Source organism: Podarcis melisellensis, assembly GCF_964234715.1.
Source record: "Podarcis melisellensis genome assembly, chromosome: 8".
Classification (NCBI taxonomy): Eukaryota; Metazoa; Chordata; class Lepidosauria; order Squamata; family Lacertidae; genus Podarcis; species Podarcis melisellensis.
The window spans coordinates 5,029,141-5,053,393 of NC_138540.1; the positions used below are offsets into that span (position 1 = coordinate 5,029,141).

The window sequence follows — 24,253 nt, forward strand, 5'->3', positions numbered from 1 at the left end:
ATCCAGTCTGGATACGAATGCGCAGATATTTCAGGTCATTCTTAGCCAGTTGCTCATCCTAACACACTTTCTGGCTTTTGGTTTCTGCTGCAAAAACTACAGAATGTGGCCATCCCCAAGTCAAATAGGTGCAAGTCACCTGAATGACTAAGAGGAAAATATGTTGTCTGTTGGGTTGCCCCAGCTGGTGAGTGGGGAGAGGAGAGGTCTGCCTTGTTTCTCGTGATGCAATTTGGGAATGGCGAGGTTTTGCAGATACCTGGGAAGGATCAGGGCCTCTTGTTTGAGTAATGGCAACACCTGAAGACGCAGCAGAGCTACAAAATCTTAGGCAACCCCAGAGGCTCCTTCTTGAGTTATTTGTTGAATTTCTAGCTCTGTCCATCCAAGCCAAGCAGCCTGGGCAAGGGGGGGGGAGGAGTGGCAAACAGACCCGCAATTCAAAAAGGGGGGGAAAAAGAAGGGATAGGAATATTCTGAAACTGTTTCAAACACTCCGAAAGCAATTACAATGATAATCATTTAAAAGCAGTTTAAAGTTAAAAAAGAAAATCATTAGGGGAAAATACATTTACAGTTAGAGCATCATTCATTCTTCGGGGATAATAATTCTAAACCAAACTTTTTAAAAAAGGATTTTTATTGTATTACAAATATAAAATGCACTTTTTATCACATACAAGAGTGGAAGTACTGTCCTAAAAAAAAGTTGCAATTCGAAACTTTCCCATGAAACTTTCCCCTGGTTTTCATGAGCTCCCCCCCCCCCCGCCCAAAAGAAACGAAATGAAACAGAGGCATTCAAGCGATGCTTTCCCGCCGCGCGACCACCTCCTGGCGGGTCGCGGGTCCGACTTCCAGCTGTTCCGACGTGCAGCCTCTCCCTGGCGGCTGCCCGCCGCCGCCTAGCGCCCGCGGGGCGCATCTGCAGGGCGTCCCGGGGGCCGGAGCCGCCACCCCGCCCGGGGGGCGTGGGAGGGAGGCCGGCGCAGCGCCAGGAGGAGGGGCGGACGCTGCTCGCCGCCTCGGCCACTCGGGGCCGCGCAGCGCACCTGGAAGGAGCCGCCAGGAGAGGAGCGCACCGACGCCCTTGCTCGCTCGCCTGCGCGTCCGACGCCCGGGAAGGCGCTCGCTGCTGCTCCGCCCGTCGCAGGTGCATCGCTGCCGAGCGGCCTCGGGACGCGCCTCCTGCTCGCCCTCCGAAGGGGCTCCCCGCCCGCCCCGCCGGGAATGCTCGACGCCGCCGCTGCCGCCGGGGGCCGAGGGCTGGCCAGCTGAGTCCGCCGACGCCGACGCCGCTCCCCCTCCTCCTCCTCCTCGGCTGGCCGGGCAAGATGGTCGGCGCGGCGGCCGCCGAGGTGGCCCTCCTCACCCTCGGTAAGTGGCCCCCTCCCGTCCGGGCGCGGCTCCGGCTCCCCTTCCCAACGGAGCCTTTGCTCGCGAGGAACACCACCCGGGAACCCTGGCGAGTAAACTTACCTGGGATGGGATGGAAGAAGCGGCAAGCGTCGCGCGTCCCGTCGAGCTGGAGCGCGGAGTCTTGGGGTCTCTGGCCGCCGCTTTCGAAAGCGCTCCCCTCCTTGGCAGACCCGCTTCCCCCCCTCCAAGCTCCGGAGGAGAAGAGGCGGAGGAGGCCAGAGTAGATGGGAGGCTGTGCGGTGTAGTGGTTAGAGAGAGGCGGGCTAGAAGCTGGGAGAGGCCAGGGTTCAAATCCCCCACTTGGCCGTGAGCTCCCTGGGCGCCCTTGGGCCAGGCACTTGCTGCCTCTCTGCCCAGCCTGCCTCGCAGGGCTGTTGTGGTGGTCAGCTGAGGTGGGGGAGGACCACGCACGCCACTCTGAGCTTCTTGGAGGACAAAGGCGGGATAGAAATGCAATAAATGAAATTTTATTGTAACCAAGAGGAAAACAGTGAAAGGAGGGGAAGGCAGCAAGCGGCCTCACAGAGGACTACCTGCTTGAAATGACATAGGGGCTGCTGAGAGCTACCTGCTTTAGAATACATGCAAGGCTTTCTAAGTAATCCATCTCTGCTCAAGACTTCGCCACGGACTGATAAAGCGAAGCAATCGGATTATCTGTCCCCTCTCGCTTCCTTCTCTGCTTCCCTGCCGCCTCCCCCCCCCCCCCATTTTGGGGGTATTTTATTCTCTCCGCTGCTGCTCCTCCTGTTCCTCCTCCTTACTAGATTTGCTTTGGTGGCTGAACAATAGAAACTGGAGGCATTTAGACCCTCCATGGTATTTTCTGTCTTATTGTAAACAGTTTTTTTTTTAAAGGGGGTGTCAAATAAATGCCTTTTAGGGTGACTTTGCTTACCTGTGAATGTCCTCCTTTTAATTACACGGCAAAAGCAGCCTGAACGCACAATATGGACTGGGGCTGTTTTTGTTCCGAGCGATTAGCAATCTTTTTGAAATGTGAAATAGCCAGATAATTACAGAGATGCTGTTTTGGAGAATTTAACAAATGGCACTTTTTAAAAACACTGATGGGTGTTTGCTGCTAGGGGTGTGAGCTTTTGCTGTTGTGGGATTTGCTGTGGTGCAAAGAAGGCTGCCTTGGGTCCAAACTCCTGTATGGGCATTAAGGTTATGTAACTTGTAATAAATTAAACCGAATAAGCAATATTCCAGCTTCTCCCAGCAGCTCAGATCAGCAGGGAGCAGTTTCCCCCCTCTCTCTGCGCACTCTCAGAAAAACTAGCAAGTGTTGCAGTTAAGAAGTTTGTTCTTTGGACTGAATCCTGCTAAGGATCAGCTGCGGAAATAATAGGTTAAAATGAGACTGATAAAAGCCGGGCAGTCAAGTGGGGGAGGAGAACGGCCCCTTGGGGTCTGGCTTCATGTGTGACACTGACCTGTTTGGGTTTGGAAAGGGGCCCTGAGACCCACAGGTATCGGGAAAGAAGGAGGCACCTGGCCTATAAAAGCGCAAGTGGGTTTTAGCAAAGGATTAAAAGTTCAGCTATTATCTTCTCAGGTTAGAGGCATAGTAGTGTTAGTGTTCGGTTGTTATATCTAGACGTCCCCTCTGGCTTCCAGTTACCAGGCGCTTGGATAGCTTTCGGTTATGAGACACCAGACGCAGGAGATACCTTCTGGATCGAAAGGCTAGATACTTTACTCTGTGGCTTTATCGCAATTCTTTCCCGGGTTCAAGACATCTCCCTTGCTCCCAGTTCCTGTTTTTTGAAATCTTAATAGCTCAGTGTTATGAATGAAGGTTGTTTAACCAGGCATGTGCTTAAATAATCTCCTGTGATCTTCCTTTTCATCAGTCAGTTTTTCACCCCTGTATGTAAGTCAGAGGCCACCTTCCTTAAAACACTGGCTCTCATATCTTTCCACAGCAGCCTGACTATCATGGAATCCCTAAATGGGAGAACCTGGGTTGTGTTCTAGGTCAGCCTTCCCCAACCTGGTGCCCTCCAGATGTTTTGAACTGCAGTTCCTATCAGTCCTCGTGCTGCTTGGGGTTGATAGGAGTTTTGGTCCAAAACATCAGGCGGGTGCTAGGCTGGGGAAGGCTTTTCTAGGGTGTCTACTTGGCACATGTGGAATAAATCTTGGCACTGGCCAATAAGCTATGGAGAGGGTACCCCCATATTGCATCCAGTGCTCCCCTCGAAACTACATGTTGGGCCGCTTTGCCTTTCAGGAACCCTTGACCTGCTGTTTCAGATCTTCTCATCAAGGAATCGCAGGATTTCCCCAGTGAAGAACTTGACAATTGCCTTAAGGATCTTGCAACACAAATACACCAAGAGCTGAGTGCTTGAGGTGGTGTCATCCTTGACCATGGTGCTCTAGATTAATATGTCAAAAATGACTGGTCCTTGCCCCAAGGAGCTTCCTTAAAATCATAGTGCATGCTTCCACAATACAGAACTATCCAGATTGCTCATTTCCTAAGTGCTGCTGAATTAAGTGGGAATTGCTTCTGAGTAAACATGTTTAGGATCAGGTTGCAGAATTTAAGCTGTGATTAATAGGCTTCAGGGTGTGTGTCCCGGGGCGGGGGGGGGGGAGGGTTGTCTTGTTTATCTGTGGCCTGGTGTGTATAGACAGAGCAAATTCAGGGGTGGCAGGGTTCCAAATGGTGGTTCATAAAACTGGTCAGTTTCTCTTGCAGGCAGTTCACACATGCATGCCCTGCTGATTCCTGTACCATCAGGTGGTTAATTGCATGTGTGAATGTGTAATCGTGGACAGATGCTGAAGGTGGAACTTTAATAGTGCCTCGCAATAGTATTGTCAAGCACACCATTTTCAAAAGAGTCAGTTCAAACATTGAGCAGGAAGAAATCAAGTCTTGCATGATTACTCATGTAAAGAATGTGGGCCCTATCCACTAGGAAAAGGCAGAGGGGCTGTGTCCTGGTTCCATACGTTCGAGGGAAAACTAAAAAAGAAAAGCTGCACTTGATTAAAGCGAAATTGACATAGGTTGGAACAGGACTTGATCTTGAATCAAGAATCTTTGGGGCATTTCAAGAGAACGTGTGCATATGACCCCTACCCAAATCCTGCCAGTCTATTCTCTTGTGTTTTGATGACTGGAAGTAGAATGTGTAAAGAGACACAACCAAAATATATTTGAGGTGATGCAGAAACACATTCCCAGGCATTGCATCAGAAAGGGTCAATTCACAAATGCTCCTCTTGCACAATTGATGTTGCAGCCTTGCTTTATGAACCTTCCTTATGAGGGAGGTGAGGGCATCAGTGGTGGTTTCCCTTTCGGCCCCAAAGAATGCATTTTGTTGCAGCTTTGCTTTTATTTCAACAGTTGGACATATCCTGCCTGGTGCTTTCCAGATGTTTTGGACTACGAGTCCCATCAGCCTCTGTGCTGGCTGGGGCTGATGGGAGTTGTAGTCCAAAACATCTGGAAGGTGTCAGGTTGGAGAAGTCTATAGGATAAAAATAGCATGCCTTTAACTTGGGTGAAAGCCAAAGGTATACAGGTGTAAACTACACGGGCAAGTGCTCCATTCCCATGTTCTCATGGAACATGCTTCCAACTTTTGCTTATTCAACACAAGAATCTGAAGGGAGAATCTTCATCTTCAGCCACTTCTTTGCTTGGCTCCAATTTCAGCATGATGTCTCTTAAGTGCATGCTTTTTCATGATAACTGGAATTGCCACATGTACCCTAATATTTGGGTTTAGTGAGAGCAAGGCTGCTTCTGAAAGCCTGTTCTGGAGTGAGGATTCATGCTCACCTTAAGCCATTCCCGGCCTGCTTAAGAGGGATCTATCTTGCAGCGCTGGAATAGTCAGATGTAACGAAAGGCTGTTTGATGGGACGCGGTGGCGCTGTGGTCTAAACCCTTGAGCCTCTTGGGCTTACTGATCAGAAGGTTGGCGGTTCGAATCCCCGCAACAGGTTGAGCTCCCGTTGCTCTGCTCCATCTCCTGCCAACCTAGTAGTTCAAAAGCACGCCAGTGCAAGTAGATAAAGAGGTACCACTGCGGCGGGAAGGTAAACGACATTTCCGTGCACTCTGGTTTACATCATCATGTTCCGTTGTGCCAGAAGTGGTTTAGTCATGCTGGCCACATGACCCAGAAAACTGTCTGTGGACAAACGCCGGCTCCCTCAGCCTAAAAGTGAGATGAGCGCCGCACCTCATAGTTGCCTTTTACTGGACTTCACTGTCCAGGAGTCCTTTACCTTTACCTTTAAAGGCTGTTTGGTACACTAGCACAGTAACTAACTAAGATGCGCCCTCAAGGTGTACCATACCTACTTTTTACAGTTCTAGGTATCGATGTGCTCTGGTAAGAGAACTGAAATTGTGCTGCAGCTTCTAACTACAGTATCTGACCTGGATACGGACACAGTATGTAGTGTCCTTCAGGGGCCCCTGTGACTTTAGCTGTCTTCCGAAGTGAGTGTGATTAAAGTCACTTGATGCCACATTTGGGTTGTATTCTTTCAGCTTTAGTAAAGCAAAAGCAGAGAAGTGTCACATAATCTCTGCAGGCAGTTGTAGCCCAAGGCAAAACACTGTGTACACCAACCAACCCCAGGCCAGCATTATCAGTTGATTTGTAGATTAGACTGTTGCAAAAGCCTTATTCAGTTTATTTGCCCTGCCCTGTCACTACTCTGTGTTGAAAGTTGTGAATCGGTCCCAGGCAGACCTGTGCAGGTTCAAGGGCCAAGAGTTCAGAGCGAATTTAAATCAAAGGATTTGCTCGAAAAGGGCTTCCCTCACTTGCGGGGGTGGGGTGGGGGGTGGGACTGGAAGTTCCCCAGGAAAACAGTAGCTGAGGCCAGGAGACAAGGACATCCTATTCCTTTTTTTTCCTGGCAAAAATGAGAGGAGGGAGTCAAAATTAGTATCGTACTAACGAGACCAGAAATAGCAATTTGGTTTAAGTTTCACAATAGGATTGTTTATTTTCATTAAAAGCCAAAAGAGGCACAATGGTTGGCAAATAACATCTGGATAAAATGTCGGCTCTGAAAGCGAGCGATGGATCAAAGTGCCCAGAAGTTTCTGCTGAGCGTTCCTGCATGGGAAGCGGAACCACCACATTTTAATGAACATCTTGAGAGACCAGGGGGCCGAATCAGCTGAGCTGTTCAGCAAACTTGAGTGCAGCAGGCAAGGCCTGGGTGTTGTTGACTAACTTTTGGGAAGCAGAGACTGGAATAGTTTGGACTTCATAAGTCCTAAACCCTGTTTTGCTGCTGAACTGCTCGCCCCCTTTTCTTGTTCAGATTGTTTTTATTAAATATTTTATTGGGTTGCAAAAGTTTCTGTTTTCCATTCATAGAATCCTTTCTACAGATCAGTTATATTTGATGTGAGACAGTACAGTTGTACCTTGGTTGTTGAACCCCTTGCGACCCGAACGTTTATGCTCCTGAACAGCACAAACCCGGAAGTGAGTGTTCTGGTTTGCGAACATTCTTTGGAACCCAAACATCTGATGTGGGTTCTGATTGGCTGCAGGAACTTCCTGCAGCCAATCAGAAGCTGCGTCTTGTTTCCAAACATTTTGGAAGTCGAACGGACTTCCGGAATAGATTCCGTTTTACTTATGAGGTACGACTGTATAATGTTATACATGGTTTAAGGTTGGGGAAGAAGAGAGGTGGGGAATGAGAGCTGCAGTATCATACTCCCAGCCATGGCCTAGGGCTGGTGGGGGTTGCATTCCCAAACAGCTGAAAGCACCATGCTGGGAAAGGCTGCACTACTGCCTTGGAAACTGGATTATTTATTTTACAAGCTTTATATGCTGCTTTATTGTAATACAGCCTTAAAGCCGTTTACAAAACCAATAAAACTACCAGTAAAAAACAATTAAAAACAACAATTTAAAGCACTGTTTTTTTAAAAAAAAATCAATGACAAACTAAATCCGGATTAAAACACACATCAACCTTCTATATATCTGGATACCTGAACAGAAAATGTTTGGGACAGGTGCCAAAAAGAGTATGGTGAATATACCTGCCTCATGTCAAGAGGCAGGGAGTTCCAGAGTGCTGCCACACTAAAAGATTGCGTTCTTACAACTGCAAAACAGGTATTGTGGGGCACCTGTAGTAGTGCCACTTCCGTGAATCAAAGTGGTCAAGTGGGCATATATGGGGTAAGATGAAAACGATACACCTGTTAATATACTGTCAGGGTCTCGCTCCGGTTGCCAATTGTGTCGCAACATCCTGCACTAACTGCAGCTTCCAGATCAGGCTCAAGGGAAGCCCCACATAGAGTGCATTGCAGTAGCCCAGTCTTGAGGCAACCATTGCATGAACGACTGTGGCCAAACACTCCCAGTCGAGGGACAGTCACAAACTTTCAGATTTGAAAATAAGCAGCCTCTCCTGTACCGGGGACAGTCTACAGGATATCTAACAATCCAGGATAGCAGTGGGAAGCAGCGGGAAACGGCGCTGGAATAAGGGAATTTCCTGCAAAAAAAATGGGATGGTTGACAGCTATGGTTATAGCTGCTGGACCAGTTTCTGCTGGTAGAAGGTGCTTGTAAGTTCTAACCACTTCCTGGGCCTCCAGAGACAGAGCTGTATCCTGAAGCATCTCCAGAACGCAAACCTGCTCTTTTGAGGGTAGGCACTTGACCAGCTTTTCTGACATGGGAACCACTCACCCACAGTGGCCTCTGTGTTGCCAGGATTCAAGCTCAGCTTGTCATGGCATCTCCCAGCTCAGATGTTAACGAGCCGACTGCCTTCAACGTACTGATGTCACCTCTTCCCAAAACTCCTAATGGCAGCTCCCAGCAGCTTCTTGTAGATATTGGCCAGCATTGGAGCTAAGAGAGTGCCCTGAGGCACTTCGTCACACCTCTTCCTTGTCCTGGCTAGGAATCCTGAAGCCTGCAATGGCTGTCCTCTGTAGTACATTGAGCCCACCAGTTAACCTGACCTTGGTCTATTGCAAGCTTGTGTGTTTCATTCACCCTGGCAATATCGATTCACATTGGGGAACTGAGCAGGTATTGTTACAGCAGAGCAGAATGAGAGGTTGAAGCAGAGCTTGTTCTGCAAAAGCTCCTGTAGACATAATGTTGCTTAAGACATAATGCCCACCTCCAGGAAGAAGCGTCATCTATGGACTACAGTCATACCTCTTGTTACGTTAGGTTCAGGTTACGTTCTTTCAGGATACGTACCGCGGCGATCTGGAAGTAACGGAACGGGTTACTTCCAGGTTTTGCCGCTCGCGCATGCGCAAATGCTCAAAATGTTGTCACACGCATGCGCAGAAGTGGCAAATCGCGACCTGTGCATGCGCAGATGCGGGTTGCATTCTGCTCAGGTTGTGAACAGAACTCTGGAATGGATCCCATTCGCAACCAGAGGTACCACTGTACATGGACTTCACTTGGACTAGGGAACTCGCTCCCACAGGAGGCAGTGTTGGCCCCCAAACTAGATGGCTTTAAAAGAAGAGTAGACAGATCCATGGAAGAGGAGAAGGTTGCCTATTCTGTGCCTCCAGCAAACCAGTCGCTGGAAACCACAGGAGGTGCTCAGGTCCCACTTGAAGCATCTGGCTGGCTACTGTGGGAACAGGATGCTGGTCTAGATGGGCCATGTTGGCCTGATCCAGCAGGCTCTTTTGTAGTGGTGCTGGAATACAAAATCACACACAAGGGCACAGTTCTCTTTAATAACCTGCATATGATTCTGGACCCTTGTGTGGTGTTATCCTCTTGGAATCGAGTAACTTATTTGGCGAGAGGAACATTCCTGAAGTCTTCCCAGTTGTGAAAACTGCAATCAGGGCCTTGAAATGTTTTTGAGGTGTGTATTAGCTTGGGAAGATATTCAAAACAGTACCTTATTCGGAAGGCTGTCTGTTACCTGCTGCTCAGAGCATTCTTCAGTACAAAGACCATCATTTTTGTGCTCTGTGGTTCTTTGTAAACCTTGCTGAAAAGTACGCGATGGCAATGATACTTGTCCACTGTATTGTAATCTTCCAGTTGTGTGCCTCTCAGCACTTGGTGCTTTGTGCACTGGGCCTGGACCTGGCAGAACAGGGTTCCAATCCCCAGTCCACCATGGCGATCGCTGCGTCACCTGGGGCCAGTCACGGCCTCTCAGCCTAACCTCCTTCGCAGGGTTCTTGTGAGGGTAAAAAGGGGGAGAAGGAGAACCACTTTGAGCAGGCCACTTCAAGCTCTTTGGATGAAAGAACGTGGAATATTCATCTACTAGCTTTTTTTTTTTTTAAAAAAACAACCTTTGATACCACATATAGCACCAAATGAGGTGGGCAAGTGATCTTTATCACCCTTGAACCACCTTTTTATTCAGGTCTGGATTTTCCTTTTTCAGAATAGTATTTGAGGAGCAGAGTCTGTTAGTGACCAGGAACACTTTCAGTGTTGCCTCAAGAGATGCTTAGATGAACATGGAACGATTCCTGAAAGCATTAGCTGAGTGTCTGGTTTGTTTTTTACGAACGGCGCCTCTAATTGTCCGTGTGTGCTGATGATCGCTTTGGCTTTTAATGAGGCCAGCCTAACTGCATGAGGAACCCCACTGGCTGCTTGGGGTGCAGAGGTATTTTTAGGGGGTGCCACTGATCATAGCAAGCTGCCTTATCCACCTCACTATTGTCCAAACTGACTGGCAGTGGCTCAGCAGGGCTTCTGGCCGGAGTCTCTGTCAGTCCACCTGGAGATGCCAGGAATTGAACCTTCTGCATGCCAAGCAGGTGTACTGAACTACAGCCCTTCCCCACATGAAGTAACACGTAGCTCTAGGACTCATGTCCCAGAATTTCCAGCTGTATTTCCAGCTGTATATACTTGGGGCAGCAAGTTATCTCAGAGTCATTCGATTTAATTGTTTGTTCATTTGATCTCTTAAAATATCCATGTGATAGTTCTGAGAAACGGGCGAGGAGGAAAATGGAGCAATTGAAAATTGTTGTTAGATTCCTTTTTTAAGGTTTCTAGAGCAGTGTTTGCTTGCCGCTGAGGTTTTGTATACAGTGGTACCTTGGTTGTCAAACTTAATCTGTTCCAGGAGTCTGTTTGACTCCCGGAACGGTTCGGAAACCAAGGCACAGCTTCTGATTGGCTGCAGGAGCTTCCTGCACTCAGTCGGAAGCCGCGTTGGACGTTCGGGTTCCAAAAAACGTTCGCAAACTAGAACACTCACTTCCGGGTTTGCAGCGTTCGGGAGCCAAAACATCTGAGTACCAATACATTTGATAACCAAGGTACAACTGTATTTTGAAGAACAAGCAGTGAGTCTCTTTTAATTTACATTTTCCTTATTGAATTTATACCCACTGCTGCCTTTTACCCAAGCACACAGTTTACACACAACTTTCTAGCTAAAATCAGGGCTGAGTATTGTGGGTTTCCGAACTGTGGAAGGGTTGTGACATGTTTGTGTGAGAGTTTCCTAGGAAAAGGAGGCTGAAATCCTGTTGCATTGCTACATTTCCCTCTTGCTTGCTTTTCTGTTCCCAGCCGATCCAGGGAGAGGAGCAGCTCCACCCTCCACTGCCGGGTTTCTCTTGGCACACAGTGCTCTCTCATGCCACCGAAACTTGTCAGTTTTGCTAGTTGAGTAAAGAGACTTTCAGGTGCATTTGGGAGCAAAAGATGCCAACTGGCCATGTGTGAAGTGGGAAGGCACAGCCAGTTCCTTACAGATTGCAGCTCCGCTTGAACTGCATTTCTCCCTTGGTAGGCAGTATTAGTATAATATAAAACCATCTGTTATATCTGTTTATTATATATACAGGGCAGCTTCCCCTTACAGGTAGTTGAAGACCCCAAGAGAACAGCCACTCCCATCAACCTCAGCCACAACAGCTGACGGGGGGCTGCAGTCCCAAACACCCAGCAGGCACCCAGGTGGTGCAAGAGATTGTGAGCCCCTCCATCTGCAGGTGAATGGGATGTAGCCCAGGGGTTCCCAAAGCGACTGATCCCTCCCACTGGGGGGCAGTGGGGTTACCTAGGGGGGCACTGAGAAGCAAGGGGATGCAGGGGGCACTGGAGATGTGAATGACTATTAGACTTTGAAAAGTTGATATCGCTGGATCAAGTTCATCAGCTTTGTTGCATTAATTAAACTAAACCGGTTTAATTGGGGTTTGAATAGATGTTGAATTGTTGCTCTCTTGAATGTTATTGTGTTGTTATATTCCTTAGTGGGTCGTGCAGTCCAGGCCAGGCTAGACTAGGCAGCACTGGGGATGAGTTTATGGAACCAAAGGGGCAGTGGCCCCCAAAAGTTTGGGTACCACTGATATAGCCATTCTTAAACTTTTGCAGTGACTTTGCCTCCCAAAGTTTCCCTTCATCATTCCTTTGCTGTCTGTCTAGCCATCTGACTTGAGAATATAATATACATCTAGTTGAACCCTCTGCCTTCTTGGTGGTGGTCTCATGGCGGGATATTTGGGTGCATCTTGGTCTTCTGAATAGTCTAACCAGGATTTGGGTCCCATGGCAAAACATGGAGATCTCGCAGTGGGAAAAACAAACCATCTGCAGTGGTACCTTCAGTTACAGATGCTTCAGGTTACAGACTCCGCTAACCCAGAAATAGTACCTCGGGTTAAGAACTTTGCTTCAGGATGAGAACAGAAATCGTGGTGAGGCGGCAGCGGGAGGCCCCATTAGCTAAAGTGGTACTTCAGGTTAAGAACAGTTTCAGGTTAAGAACGGACCTCCTGAACGAATTAAGTACTTAACCTGAGGTACCACTGTAGTGACTTTACTCTTTTGTTTCCCTCTGAGAGGCAGGAGTCTTTTTGGGGGTGGGGGCGGGTGGAGGTGACTTTGAGAAGCTCACCTTGGCTGTGGCATACTTTTGGGATATGCTACCAGACTGTCCATCTTTCCATCCTTGTGGGAACCCCAGGTAATGTTCAGAAAGGCTGCTGGTATAGTTTTGTAGAAAGAGGATGAACTGGAGAAGACCCCTCTCCCCCAAATCACACCTCCCTTCTATCACCAACTCACTTGCTAGCCTGCTCCTCACTCAGTTTAGTAGGAGGCTCTTTTTTGGTTCTTAGGCTGGTATGGTGATCACATTGCTGTTGCAGACCATCTCTGATCAGGCCATGGCCCTGTAGTGCCCTCTTCTCTCCACCAGCCCCTGCCAACATGACCATGCAATGCTCACACTGGTGGGAGCCCAACTGGGGCTGGAGGGAGTTGTAGTACAAAACATCTGGAGGGCACCTGGTTGGCTCTCATATATTAATGCAGAAGGTTCACACTGCAGGTCACACACTGGCTTCAGAACATTCTGGACTTCATAGTTCATCTTCTGTCGGCCACTTGCATCAATGAAACTAGAATGACCGTATACTGCTCCTGAAGCAGAAAATTGTGCTGCCTTGAGAGAGAAAAAAAGAGGAACACATTGTATTGTTCATTGCTCATTTTTTGCCTCCCAAAATTGCTTAAGCAAAGCCCAGTGGTTTTTTCCCCAGGGCAAGGGCTGGGGGTGGGGGTGTCACGTATACACCCACCCTCTTCCGAAGAACTTGGGAAGGGCCTCTTTCCTTTCAGCTGCAAATGTTTTGCCTTGACATCCCACAGAATCGCTTTGCATTGACTTGGTCTGCTCCTACTCATTGTGCTTTTCCTAATTTGACTTTGCAAATTGCTTGAACAATCGCTCAGTGCTGTGCTTGTTTTGTAGAATCGTGGTTGTATGGCACAGTCACGTGGGTCCTCGACTAAAAAGATGGACCCTTGAATTTTTTGAGAGAGAGGAAGGTGTGTTGGTGCCCTTTCCCCTTTAGGCAGAATCCCCAAGGTTTGGTCCCATTCCTGTACCTAACTGTGGAGCTCTCTCCCACGGGTGGCAGTCATGGTCGCCAGCCTGGATGGCTTTAAAAGAGCAATGGCCTGATTCCGCAGGGTCTTTGTATGTTCTTATGTTCATTCCCCTTTCCCGTCCCACCAGCCTTCCTTGGTCCTCTCCACAGATGGTCTTCAAGAGGCTCCTTTTGCCAAGGCATGAAGTCACAATCTGTGCTGTCATGCCAGCATTACAAGACAACTGGGACATGGTATTAGCACACTGACGTACGTTACTGTAATAGCAGCTCCTAACCTTGCGTAGCTCTGCTCATCTTGTGCAATTCTAAGGGAGGGCAGAATTTTCTCATGGGCCTGAATTCTGCAGCTAGAAGATCAGAACCCTTTCAGATGAAGTAAATGCTTCCAGCCCTCAAGTGCTTGTGGCAGCGATAGGCTTGAAAGTGGCCGGCATGATTGCCAGCCCATGTCAGCAGGAGGTTCCATCACACTATATGCATAGGATAGAGTTGCATGACAATAAACTTGCTTTATTTATTTATTTCATTTATTTCCCATCTTTATTTTCAAGGAGCTCGAGGGGCAGCATACATGCTTCCCACCCTCCTCATTTATTCTGCACAACAACCCTGTAGGGCAGGTTAGGCTGAGAGGCAGCAACTATCCTAAGTGAGCTTTATGAATGAGCGGGGATTGGAACCCTGTCCTCTCCCAGGTCCTAGTCCGACACTCTAACCACTGTACCATACTGCATATTTCATTACACCGGGGACAATTTGCTCACTGTGATTCTGAGATACCTCTTTTCTCGCCAGAGACTTTGGCGTGTGTGGTTTCAGAATTGGAATCTTGTCAATGTGGTATGCACACAGCCCAGTTTGTGAGAGGTAGCCTAACAGTGTGGTGCAAAGTGACTTTGTGCAACCAAAACAGGCAGCACAGGAGCATCTCAGGGATGCCATCCTTGTTGGGTTTGATGCCCTGCAAATGTAACTTGCTGGGGCAAATGCAGACTTCTCATGGTACAGGGCAGCTAGCGCTGTGTGTGTGTGTGTGTGTGTGTGTGTGTGTGTGTATATATATATATATATATATATATATATATATATATATATATTATAAGAACAACATATAATCAAGTACAAGCAATCAAATACAGTTTTTCCCTAACCCCCCCCAAACAGCCCCAACTACGTCCAGATAATTATATTAGTAATATAGTCAAATAAAAAAATATTTCTAGAGTTGCTGGTTTAAAAAATATCATTCCATATGCTCCCATGTGTCTTAGGTGGTTTAAATGCAAGTTCTTTCTTTGATGAATATGTAATAAAGGAGGACTACATTATGCAAAAGTTATGTAGTTTCTCACGTTGTTTTCTTTCACGTACCCTTTCTGTTAACTTTCCCATCAAAATTAATTCCCAGACATAAGCATTGGCAGCTTTTGCAAAAGACTCTTTTCCTGCTCTGAAAGAATCCTGAACGGTAAGGGAGGGTTCTCTGTTCGGATTTTTGTTGTTGTCCGGGACAGAAACTTTGGTGGGATCACCTTTGCTGTCTTGCTTTGTGCCCTTTCCATTTTTGGAACAGCTGCTGTGAACTTCCTCTGAATCAAGCTGGGAAGCGAAGTTTTCTCTCCTTCCAGGAGCGCCCCTCCTCCTCCTCTGTGGTCCTGCTGGGTCTCCTTCCAGGCAGGCAGACCTCTGTTGTGGTTGCACTTCCTTGCTCCTGCTTCCAATTACGTCCCCTTGTATGTGGCTGTGATTGAGGAGCTGGGGTGCAAACATGTTCCCTGGTGCTGCTCAATGCTCAATGCTTTGTTGTGCTGCTATTGCCTGTTGCTTGTTTTGTCTTGGAAGCCCCATGTAATTCAGTAGAACAAAGTGTGTGTGTTTGCGATTGCACAGTTCTCAATATGCTGTAGGAAAAACTGCCTTAAGTTAGAGCAGCGGCGTAGGGTGGGTTGTCAGCACCCGGGGCAAGGCAAGTAATTTGCACCCCCTAGCCCATGGATTTGCACCCCCTAACCCGTGGATTTGCATCCCCTAACCCTAACCCCATATGTTGCGCCCGGTGCGGCTGGCCCCCCCTGCACCCCCCACGCTACGCCACTGAGTTAGAGAAATTTTGGTGAAATCACAGTCGTGGAGACAGAGAGAAATTTGGAAGGAAGGGGGCTGAAACTGGGAATTGTCCTAATGGGAAGCCTCTTCCAGAGGAAATTTAAATATGCCAAAGTAAGAAAAAAGAATGGGTAACTGTCTGGGAAATGGTTTTTATTTAGGGGCCAACGATTGTAAATAAATCAGGACATCAGCAGATATGGATTAAAAATGCTTGCAAAAAGCAACAATGAGGATTATTTTAAAAGGGGAAATAGTCTGTAAGCATAAATGTGTAATGCATAAAGCAGTTTGAATATTTAAAATATCTGTGCAGTATATCACAAATTTAATTGTTTGGTAGTTGGAAAATTGGGTAAAAGGATTTGGAATGTAAGATGATTTGGTTTATTTAAAGAACCAGAAGAGGGGGTGAAGGGAAGTCTGGGGATTTGGGGTGTGTGTGTGTTTTCTATTTGGATATTTTTTGATGTTAATGAGAAATGTGTGGGGTAATATGGTATTGATACAATGTGGCATATACAATATTGGATTTTTATAATTGAAAACTAATAAAAATTATTTAACAACAAAAAAAGGAATAACTGCCTTGGATCGCCAACCCCTCTCTTCTTTCCGCTCCCTCCCTCCATCACCCCCGTCTGGGTACAGTGGGGCTGCATCTTACGTGGGGGTCTGGGTCCAAGGGTTCCATGTTTGCACGAAAACCATGTATACCAAACCCTTGGAGCTACTTAGTGGGTGAAGGGGAGGGAGAGAGAATCCTCAGGACTCCCAGGGGCTGAGTGCTGATTGGGCTTTGCCCAGCAGGCAGAGAATTTAACAGCTCTTTCCGCGCCAGGTCTTCTTGGTGGGCAAGGTGTGCTTGGCCCCTCCTCTCTGGAATGATGCTCCTGCGAGATCTCATAAGAATGCAGACGCCCCTCAAGATCTCGGGAGAGCATCCCAGAGCCAGTTCACTGAGCAAGTCTTGCCCCCACCCTCCCAGCAAGAAGAAGTGCTTAAAAATTCCTTCCAAGTTGGGTAGCCCAAGGAGACGCCACACAACAAGAGCTTTTAAGCTCTTGCCCTTGCTTGGATTTTTTTAAAAATAAATTTTTATTAGTTTTTTTAACATGCCATTTTCAGCAGTAATTAAGCATATTTTAACATCGTATTCAATATTTTGACTTCCATCAGTCCAGTCTGAAAATTTTCCAATCTAATCTCATAGTATACATTTCTTATTTTCCCTGTTACATTTAAAATTCATAACCAATATCTCTGTTCTTTATCTACTTTTTATAATGTCGCACTATTTTGGTGTTGTTAGCCGCCCTGAGCCCGGCTTCGGCTGGGGAGGGCGGGATATAAATAAAATTTATTATTATTATTATTATTATTATTACTTTGTAGCACTTCATATATTTCTTGCTACAAAACTTCTTGTAGTCCTACTAGCGTTATTTGTTGATTACAATTGCTCTTCAAATAGTTCGTATACTTCTTCCAATCTTCTGTAAATCTCTGTTCCCGAAGCTTTCGAATCCTTCCTGTCATTTTGTCCAGTTCTGCATAGTCCATTATTTTCATCTGCCATTCTTCTTTCGTCGGAATTTCTTCTTGCTTCCATTTCTGGGCTACTCTTGCCGCTGTTGTTGCGTATAAAAACAATTTGACATCTTGCCTATTAATATCCTGACCTATAATACCAAGTAGAAATGCTTCTGGTTTTTTAAAAAATGTATATTTCAACTTCTTTTTCATCTCATTATATATCATTTCCCAGAAGCTCTTTATTTTCTTACATTCCCACATTGCAGGGGGTTAGACTAAATGGCTCTTGGGACCCCTTACAACTCTATGTGGTCGAATTTGTGACTGTTAAATGGGCATAAATTGTGGCTTGATTGAGAGCCCAAAGTGCTGCCTTCTCAGTTCCGAAGGCCCAATCCTGCATTCTTGACAAAGTGACTGCAGGCTGGTCAGAGAGCCAGAGTCACACGCCACGCCTTCTTGTGGAATCGGGCAGCTTCTGAACTCTGAGGGTGCCATGATTTTGAAGGGGATGTAGAAAGCAACCTAGAGTCGGACCATTGGCTCATCTGTCTGAGACCCTGGGTGAAGAGCAGAGGACCACAACTTAAGCAGTTCTGTTCCATGAAAATAAGGCGCTTGTGTTTGTTTTGTGGAAGCTGACATTGCCTGCCTCTGGTTGAAAGTGTGTCCTGTCAGCTTGGGGAGTCTTCTTGCACTGCGACTATTTGATGATTAAGAGGAGAAGTCGGAGTGTGAACTCAAGGTGGGGGGTAGGGAGAGAGATGAAGAAGACTGCAATGAGACAGCAGCCTGTAGTGGCTTGCCTTTGCTTCCTTGCATGGACTCCCATGTTCCAAGAAGATTGTCAGAAAAGTTTCCCCAAAACCACCCGTGTCTCTTTCAAGAGCAGAATTAAGGAGGGGCCTTTATTCTGGATTAACCGAACCAGGGTGACTCATGTGGGCTTTGCCCTGCATCTGGGTGGACCTGATCATTCTGTCTCGGGGCATGAGAAGCATTCTCTCTTCTTCCCCCTGCTCTGGAATTCCCCGCCCTGCCTCAGCACCCCTCTTCCCCCCACCCCACCACCCACAAAGGCACACCAGCTTGAAAGCAGCTGCAAGTTAAGCAGGGGGCAGGCTTGGTTAGTGTTTGAACGAGAGCCCCCTTGGAAATATGGGGCGCTGGAGGATTTTCTGTCAGTAGGGAAAGGCCTTAGCTCAGGAGCAGAGCTGGCTTTGCCTGCAGGAAATCTCAGGAAATAATTAGTGACTCCAACATCTCCAGGGATGGCTGGGAGAGAGACCCTGAAACCCAGGAGAGACGCTGCCGGTCAGAGTTGACAGTACTGAGGTGACTGTACTGGTAGCTTCTGATATCCCCAACCCTGCACTAAAAAGCAAGGGTGCTTTGTAGTGATCGCTCCGGGGACTGGGACCACAGTGGCACCTCCAGTTAAAATAAAACAAAACCAGTATTTCAACCTTGTTCAGCCTGGTGTCCTTCACTGTGTAATTTATTGATTTATTATTTTAATTATTGAATTTATATTCCATCCTTCATCCGAAGATTCCAGTGCAGTTTATAACATAAAAACACAAAAATGCATACCATAATAACAAACAAAAACAATAGCCCCCTGCCCGCCACGGTTTAAAAGCCCATGGATTGTTTAATTAGGCCAATACCTGGGAGAAGGGGAATGCTCTAGCCTGGCACCTGAAGATATGTAATGAAGGCGCCAGGCACACATACTACATACATTCATACTACAGTGGGCACTGTAGTCTAAACCAGCTAGAGGGCAAGCAGGCTGGGAAAGACTGCAGGGACTCAGTCCCAAATGCTGGTCCAGTGCTCTGACTTGGGGGAAGGCAGCTCCTTAGATATACATGCATTAAAATAAAGATTCCCTTCCCTGCCCCCCCCCCCATGAGGGGGGTCACTAAGACCAGCTGTGTGTGAAAGCCAGTTTTTGTAGTTCAGTGTTTTGAGAATCCATCGGAAGCCCTTGCCAGGCATTCCTGTGCCTTCTGACTCCCCCAAGAACTCTTCCTTTGAACCGCGTGGACCCATCGGTCTTTTAATAACTCAGAATTCCCAGCTGAGCTAATGAGTTCTCTCTCTGTGTTTTCTGCGGGTGCTGAACCCCAGCTGAGCTGAAGAGGTGCTTCTTCTGTGGGGCGGGCGGGAATGCCACGATCTCTGCCCCAGTTTGAATCATGGTGGGCACCAATCCCAAGGATGAGGTCGGCGAAAGCGCTTCCAAAGCTTTTCCCATCACGCCCGGTGATGCTGTTGGCATATTTATGGGTCGCTGTTTGGCTCGGCCAAGAGCTGCCTTGGTCGGGATCTGAGCCAGTGTCGTCCTCGCTGGTGCCGTTCTGAGCCAGTCCAGGGATTGGGTCAGCCCCCAACTCCACTTCCTTCCCAGCTGGCACCTCCAGCAAAATCAAAGGAACAATGTGAAGCAAATGCTCTTCCCCACCCCACTTGCTAGTGAAAGTTCCTGTGTCCACTTCTGCCTGTGGTTCTGCCCACCTAGCAGACGGAATTTGTTGCCTGGTATACGCTTTTTGGCAAGCACTTTCCCGCAATGTAATGAAGTTGGTCCAGTATGTTATTTCCACTAATGCCCATAATGCATTTTTTAGTTGGAGAATTGCACTGCAAAATTTGGGTGTATGAATTTTGAAAGAGAGCTGCATTTCAGTTGCATTTGCAAATTTGGTGCATATTAAAATGCAAACAGAACAAATTTCTCCCCCAATCCTACTTCCATCCCATGCAGTCGTCCTAATCAGGGACACTATCAGATGAGGTTTCTTTGCTCCTGAAACCCATCAAATTACTCTTTAAAACAAAAAACACTTTTATTTTTTCTTTGTATAATCTTCAACTGCTGCAAAGGGCAGTTAAAATCAAGTCCCATTTTATTAGTTAAAAAGTGACTCCTGAATCTGAGAAGGTTGAAGACCGGATTAAAGTCTGAATAGTTCTGACTTTAGTTGCTCTCTCCCCCCCCCCCCCATGTGCTCTTGCCAAGAAATCCATTCATTTTTGTTAATTTGATTACGAAGTAGCTGATTGCAAGATCCACTCTTTGGCCTTTGATCATGTGCAGAAGGGGGAACATAGTTTGAGCCATGCAGCCCAGTCTTCTGTACGTTCACTTGGAAGTAAATATATTGGAAGTCGGCACGGCATGCAGGCCTTGAATCACAACCCTAAATTTTCACCCTTGCTGGGTTGCATCAGAGTGTTTTGGGTGTTGACTTTGCGTTGCAGATGTACCTGAATAATAAGGGGGGGTTGACACAATATGAAAATGCTTGTCATGGTGGGATTTTCAGTAGCCTGAGCTTTTAAAGTAAACTCTTGACGCTCTCAAATGTTCCCTGTTTTTAAAGCTGGCTATTTTTCCTTCTCTAGGTATTGTATTAGCTGTGTGCCAGGCCGTGGAGAACACAACGTCAGCCTTGAGTGGTGAGTTCATTAAGCTGTAAAATGAAATATGCTTGATGCCACCTGCCAGTGTTTGCCTTCCCGTGTGGCTGGGTGTCAGTCAAAAAGCACGTGTCAAACGCTTCTCTGTGGTCTTGGTTCTTTGGTCTCTTGAGCTCCTCTTGGGCTATAAATGAAATAAATAACAAACCAGTAAGAGTCCCTCTATGGGAAGCAGTTGGCACTGTGGTCTAAACCACTGAGCCTAGGGCTTGCCGATCAGAAGGTTGGCAGTTCAAATCCCCATGACGGGGTGAGCTCCCATTGCTCGGTCCCTTCTCCTGCCAACCTAGCAGTTCGAAAGTACATTCAAGTGCAAGTAGATAAATAGGTACCGTTCCGACTGGAAGGTAAACGGCGTTTCCGTGCGCTGCTATGGTTTCACCAGAAGCGGCTTAGTCATGCTGGCCATATGACCCAGAAGCTGTACGCCGGCTCCCTCGGCCAATAAAGCAAGATAAGCGCCACAACCCCAGAGTCGTTCGCAACTGGACCTAACAGTCAGGGGTTCCTTTACCTTTACGAGTTCCTCTTGGTTCAAGGCTGCAATCTGCCTTGTTTGTGAAAGCTTGGATTTGGGCTGCTGTTCACTCCTGCAGAGTGTTTATTTAAGTGACAGCTCCTCTCCCAGCTCAACACTCTAACCACTGCAACACATTGCCTCTGCCCCGTGGTGGCTGCTTGCTGGCACAGATTCCTCCAGCTTGTCTGCAGGCTCACTCTTAATTCCCCTGATCCTTGCAAACAAATACCTCATTTTTTGCCCTATAGGACGCACCGTCCCATAAGGCGCACCTAGTTTTTTTGGGGGGAAATAAAGGGGGGGAACATTATTTTTCCCCCAGGCGCGGGGCTGTGGCGGGGGAGGCCCGCCCGAGCTTCCCCCGACCCCAGCCCCCAAACAGGCAACTCTCTGCAAGCCGTGGGAGCCCAGTGCTGGCTCCTGCTGCTTGCGGAGAGGTCCGCGAAGCCTGGACGTGCTGAGCTCAGTGCGCGCAGGCTTCGGCATGCAGGCAACTCTCCGCAAGCAGCAGGAGCGCTCCCGCTGCTTGCGGAGAGGTCCGCGAAGCCTGCATTCGCCCCATAGGACGCACACACATTTCCCCTTCATTTTTGGAGGGGAAAAAGTGCTTCCTATAGGGCGAAAAATACGGTAAAGAAATACAAATACTTCCATTTGGAGGTCTCCCCCTCCCCAGCAGTTAACATTGGAACTTTCTTTTGAGACTGCAGGAGGTGTGGCTGCCAGGATCTCTGTGACTGGGGTTTCTCATTTAAACCACTTTTAGGTCACCTCTTGTTCAGCTGCTCCCATTTTCAGCTGATGTAACCAAGGAGAGAGATTCTCTTATCTCCAGCATTGTTAACCTGGTTTTCTGCTAGCAAAAATGGAAGGAGGTGGTATCTGGTGGCAGCTCAGTTAAAAAACAAAAACCTTTCCTCATTCCAGCAGGGCTTGATAAGAATGGACTGCACAGCTGCCTAGTTATAAAATTATACTCTTCTGTTTAAGCTTTGTTTTTCTGGTCTCGAGGACAGGTAATGACACAGAGCTGGTCCAGCCTTGCAACATTTTGTTCCTCTTGCAGCAGGGATCGTAATACTGGGTCAAAAGGGATGGGACCTCCCTCCTCATTTTCAGCAGGAAAAGGAGAGGGAGAAGGGGGGTGCCAAGGGAATGTATTTTTGTTCTCCCCCGCCCTGCCCACCCCACCTGACTCCCATCAATCTCTCTCCAGTAGATAGATTGAGCTCTCTGGTCTTTCCCCAGTTTAGAATATGAAGAACTTAGTAATTTCCTTGCTGCATCAACCCAAAATGGGTCCAGCTGCAAACCTCTAAGGACCATGGCGGTGATGGATTTCCCAAATATTTCATCCAATAGGTTTTTGTTTTTGTTTTTTAAAAGTATGGCTGATTGAGAATGGAAAGGAGGCAACAGTTAGGAGTCTTTTCGGGGTGGTCAGCCTCTTGTTCCTGCTCCTCAGTTTTGCCAAATGTGCTGTTGTCAAAACTGTCTTTGGAAAACCGCCTTCCTTTTGCTCTTCTGCCTAGATATGTATTTTCTCTATTAGCCTTTATTCAAGCAGTTGCATTTTCAGTTTTTTGGGTGTAGGTTTGGGGTGTTTCTGTTTGTAGGTTTTGAAAAACTTCCTAGACATTTTGCAAAGGAAGGTCTTGGCGCCAGCCTTTTCCCAACCTGGTGCCCTCTAGTTGGACTAGCACGTCCATCTGCCCCAGCCAGCACAGCTGTATGATGCTAGAGCTGATGTGAGTGGAAGCCCAAATCATCTGGAGGGCACCAGGTTGGAGAAAGCTGCTCAGTGCTGTGGTACAGAGAGCATTAAGCAGCTGTAGGCTGGACGCAGAACCAGCTATTCTGTCTCTGGAGCCTCAGCCCTTGGCCTGATTCTCTTTTAACTTGCAGTGCCCTGGGGTTAAGAGTGGGATCTGCTTCTGCAATCCTCTAATCCACTGGGCTATTAACCCCGAGCTTTTGTGGTGTACAGAAATCGCCCTTCCTATATAGATTAAACCTGTGTACATGGCCAGCCTTGTTCCAATGAGATGCTTCCTGGAGCAAATTAAATTGGCCCTGGGCTGTTAGGGTGGCTTCCATGGAGGGATATGCAAAGCGTGAGCGGGTCCTGAGATCAAAGGGCGGCTTAGCTTTACGGGAGGCAGGATCTCTGCTGAAATGCTTCTGTCTGTTACTAATCAGGCGGCAGCCTTCCCTAATGATGCTTTGCAGTTGTGGGAAAAGAGGAGGATGTTCCGCAGCTGTGGAGGCAGAGAGAGGAGTTTGGCGTGATAATAACTTCAGTGCTTTACGAGGAGACCTCGTTGCTGTCCTGGCTGTAGGGGCTTCCAGCACTGTGCGGTGTGTCATATGTGGCTGCTTCACACTTTATGCATTTTGGAGCCAAAGGATCTTTCCTTCCTTCCTCCCTTCTTTCCTTCCGTGCAGACAAGCCTGAGACGTATGGGAATCCTGCACATGGGTTTCTTGCTCCCTTGAAACCACAACCGGCAGCCTTTAGGGGGAGGCAATCCTGGGGTCTTTGAAGTGATGCTGCTGGAGAGGGAAGTTTGCCACGGTAGGCTAGACGGTTCCTCAAACCTCTCCTGGGCGCTGGCAAAACAAAAATACGTTGGAGTCAGTAATGCAGCATAATTGGGCCAAAGCTAAGAACATAAGAGGAGCTTGCAGGATCAGGCCAATGGCCCATCTAGCCAAGCATCCTGTTCTCACAGTGGCCAACCAGATGCCTCTTGTGGGAAGCCCAGGAGCAGGATCTGAGCCCAAGAACCCTCCTCTCCGGTGGCTTCCAGCAACTGGTGTTCAGAAACCATGGAGGCAGACCATAGCCACTGAGGCTCATAGCCACCATTAACCCTCTCCTCCTCCATGAATTTGTCTAACCCTCCTTTACAGCCATCCAAGTTGGTGGCCATCACTGCCTCCTGTGGGAGCAAATTCCATAATTTACCTGCTGTGTGAAGAAGTCCTTTCTCTTGTCTGTCCTGAATCTTCCAACATTCAGGTTCTTTAGATGTCCATGAATTCTAGTGTTATGAGAGAGGGAGAAAAACGTTCCTCGGTCCACTTTCTCCCGGCCATGCATAATTTTATAAACTTCTATCATGTTGCCTCTTACTCACCTTTTCTCTGAACTGAATAGTCCCAAATTCTGCAACTTTTCCTCATGGGGGAGCTGCTCCACCCCTTGAATATTTTGTTCTTCTGAACATTGTCCAACTGTACAATATCCTTTTTGAGATAATGTCACCCAGAGCTCTGGTTGCAAC

At 47.6% G+C, this 24,253-nt stretch overlaps 1 protein-coding gene across 1 annotated transcript in view; it reads left to right on the forward strand.

The window, feature by feature from the left end:
- The first annotated feature begins 1,168 nt into the window (after positions 1 to 1,168).
- TGFA (transforming growth factor alpha) overlaps positions 1,169 to 24,253 on the forward strand; it is a 48,555-nt gene continuing 25,470 nt past the window's right edge. Inside the window, exons 1-2 of the mRNA XM_081922601.1 lie at positions 1,169 to 1,377; positions 20,372 to 20,425. Coding sequence (XP_081778727.1) covers positions 1,335 to 1,377; positions 20,372 to 20,425 — 97 coding nt within the window. The 5' untranslated portion in view covers positions 1,169 to 1,334. The remainder of the gene's footprint in view (positions 1,378 to 20,371; positions 20,426 to 24,253) is intronic.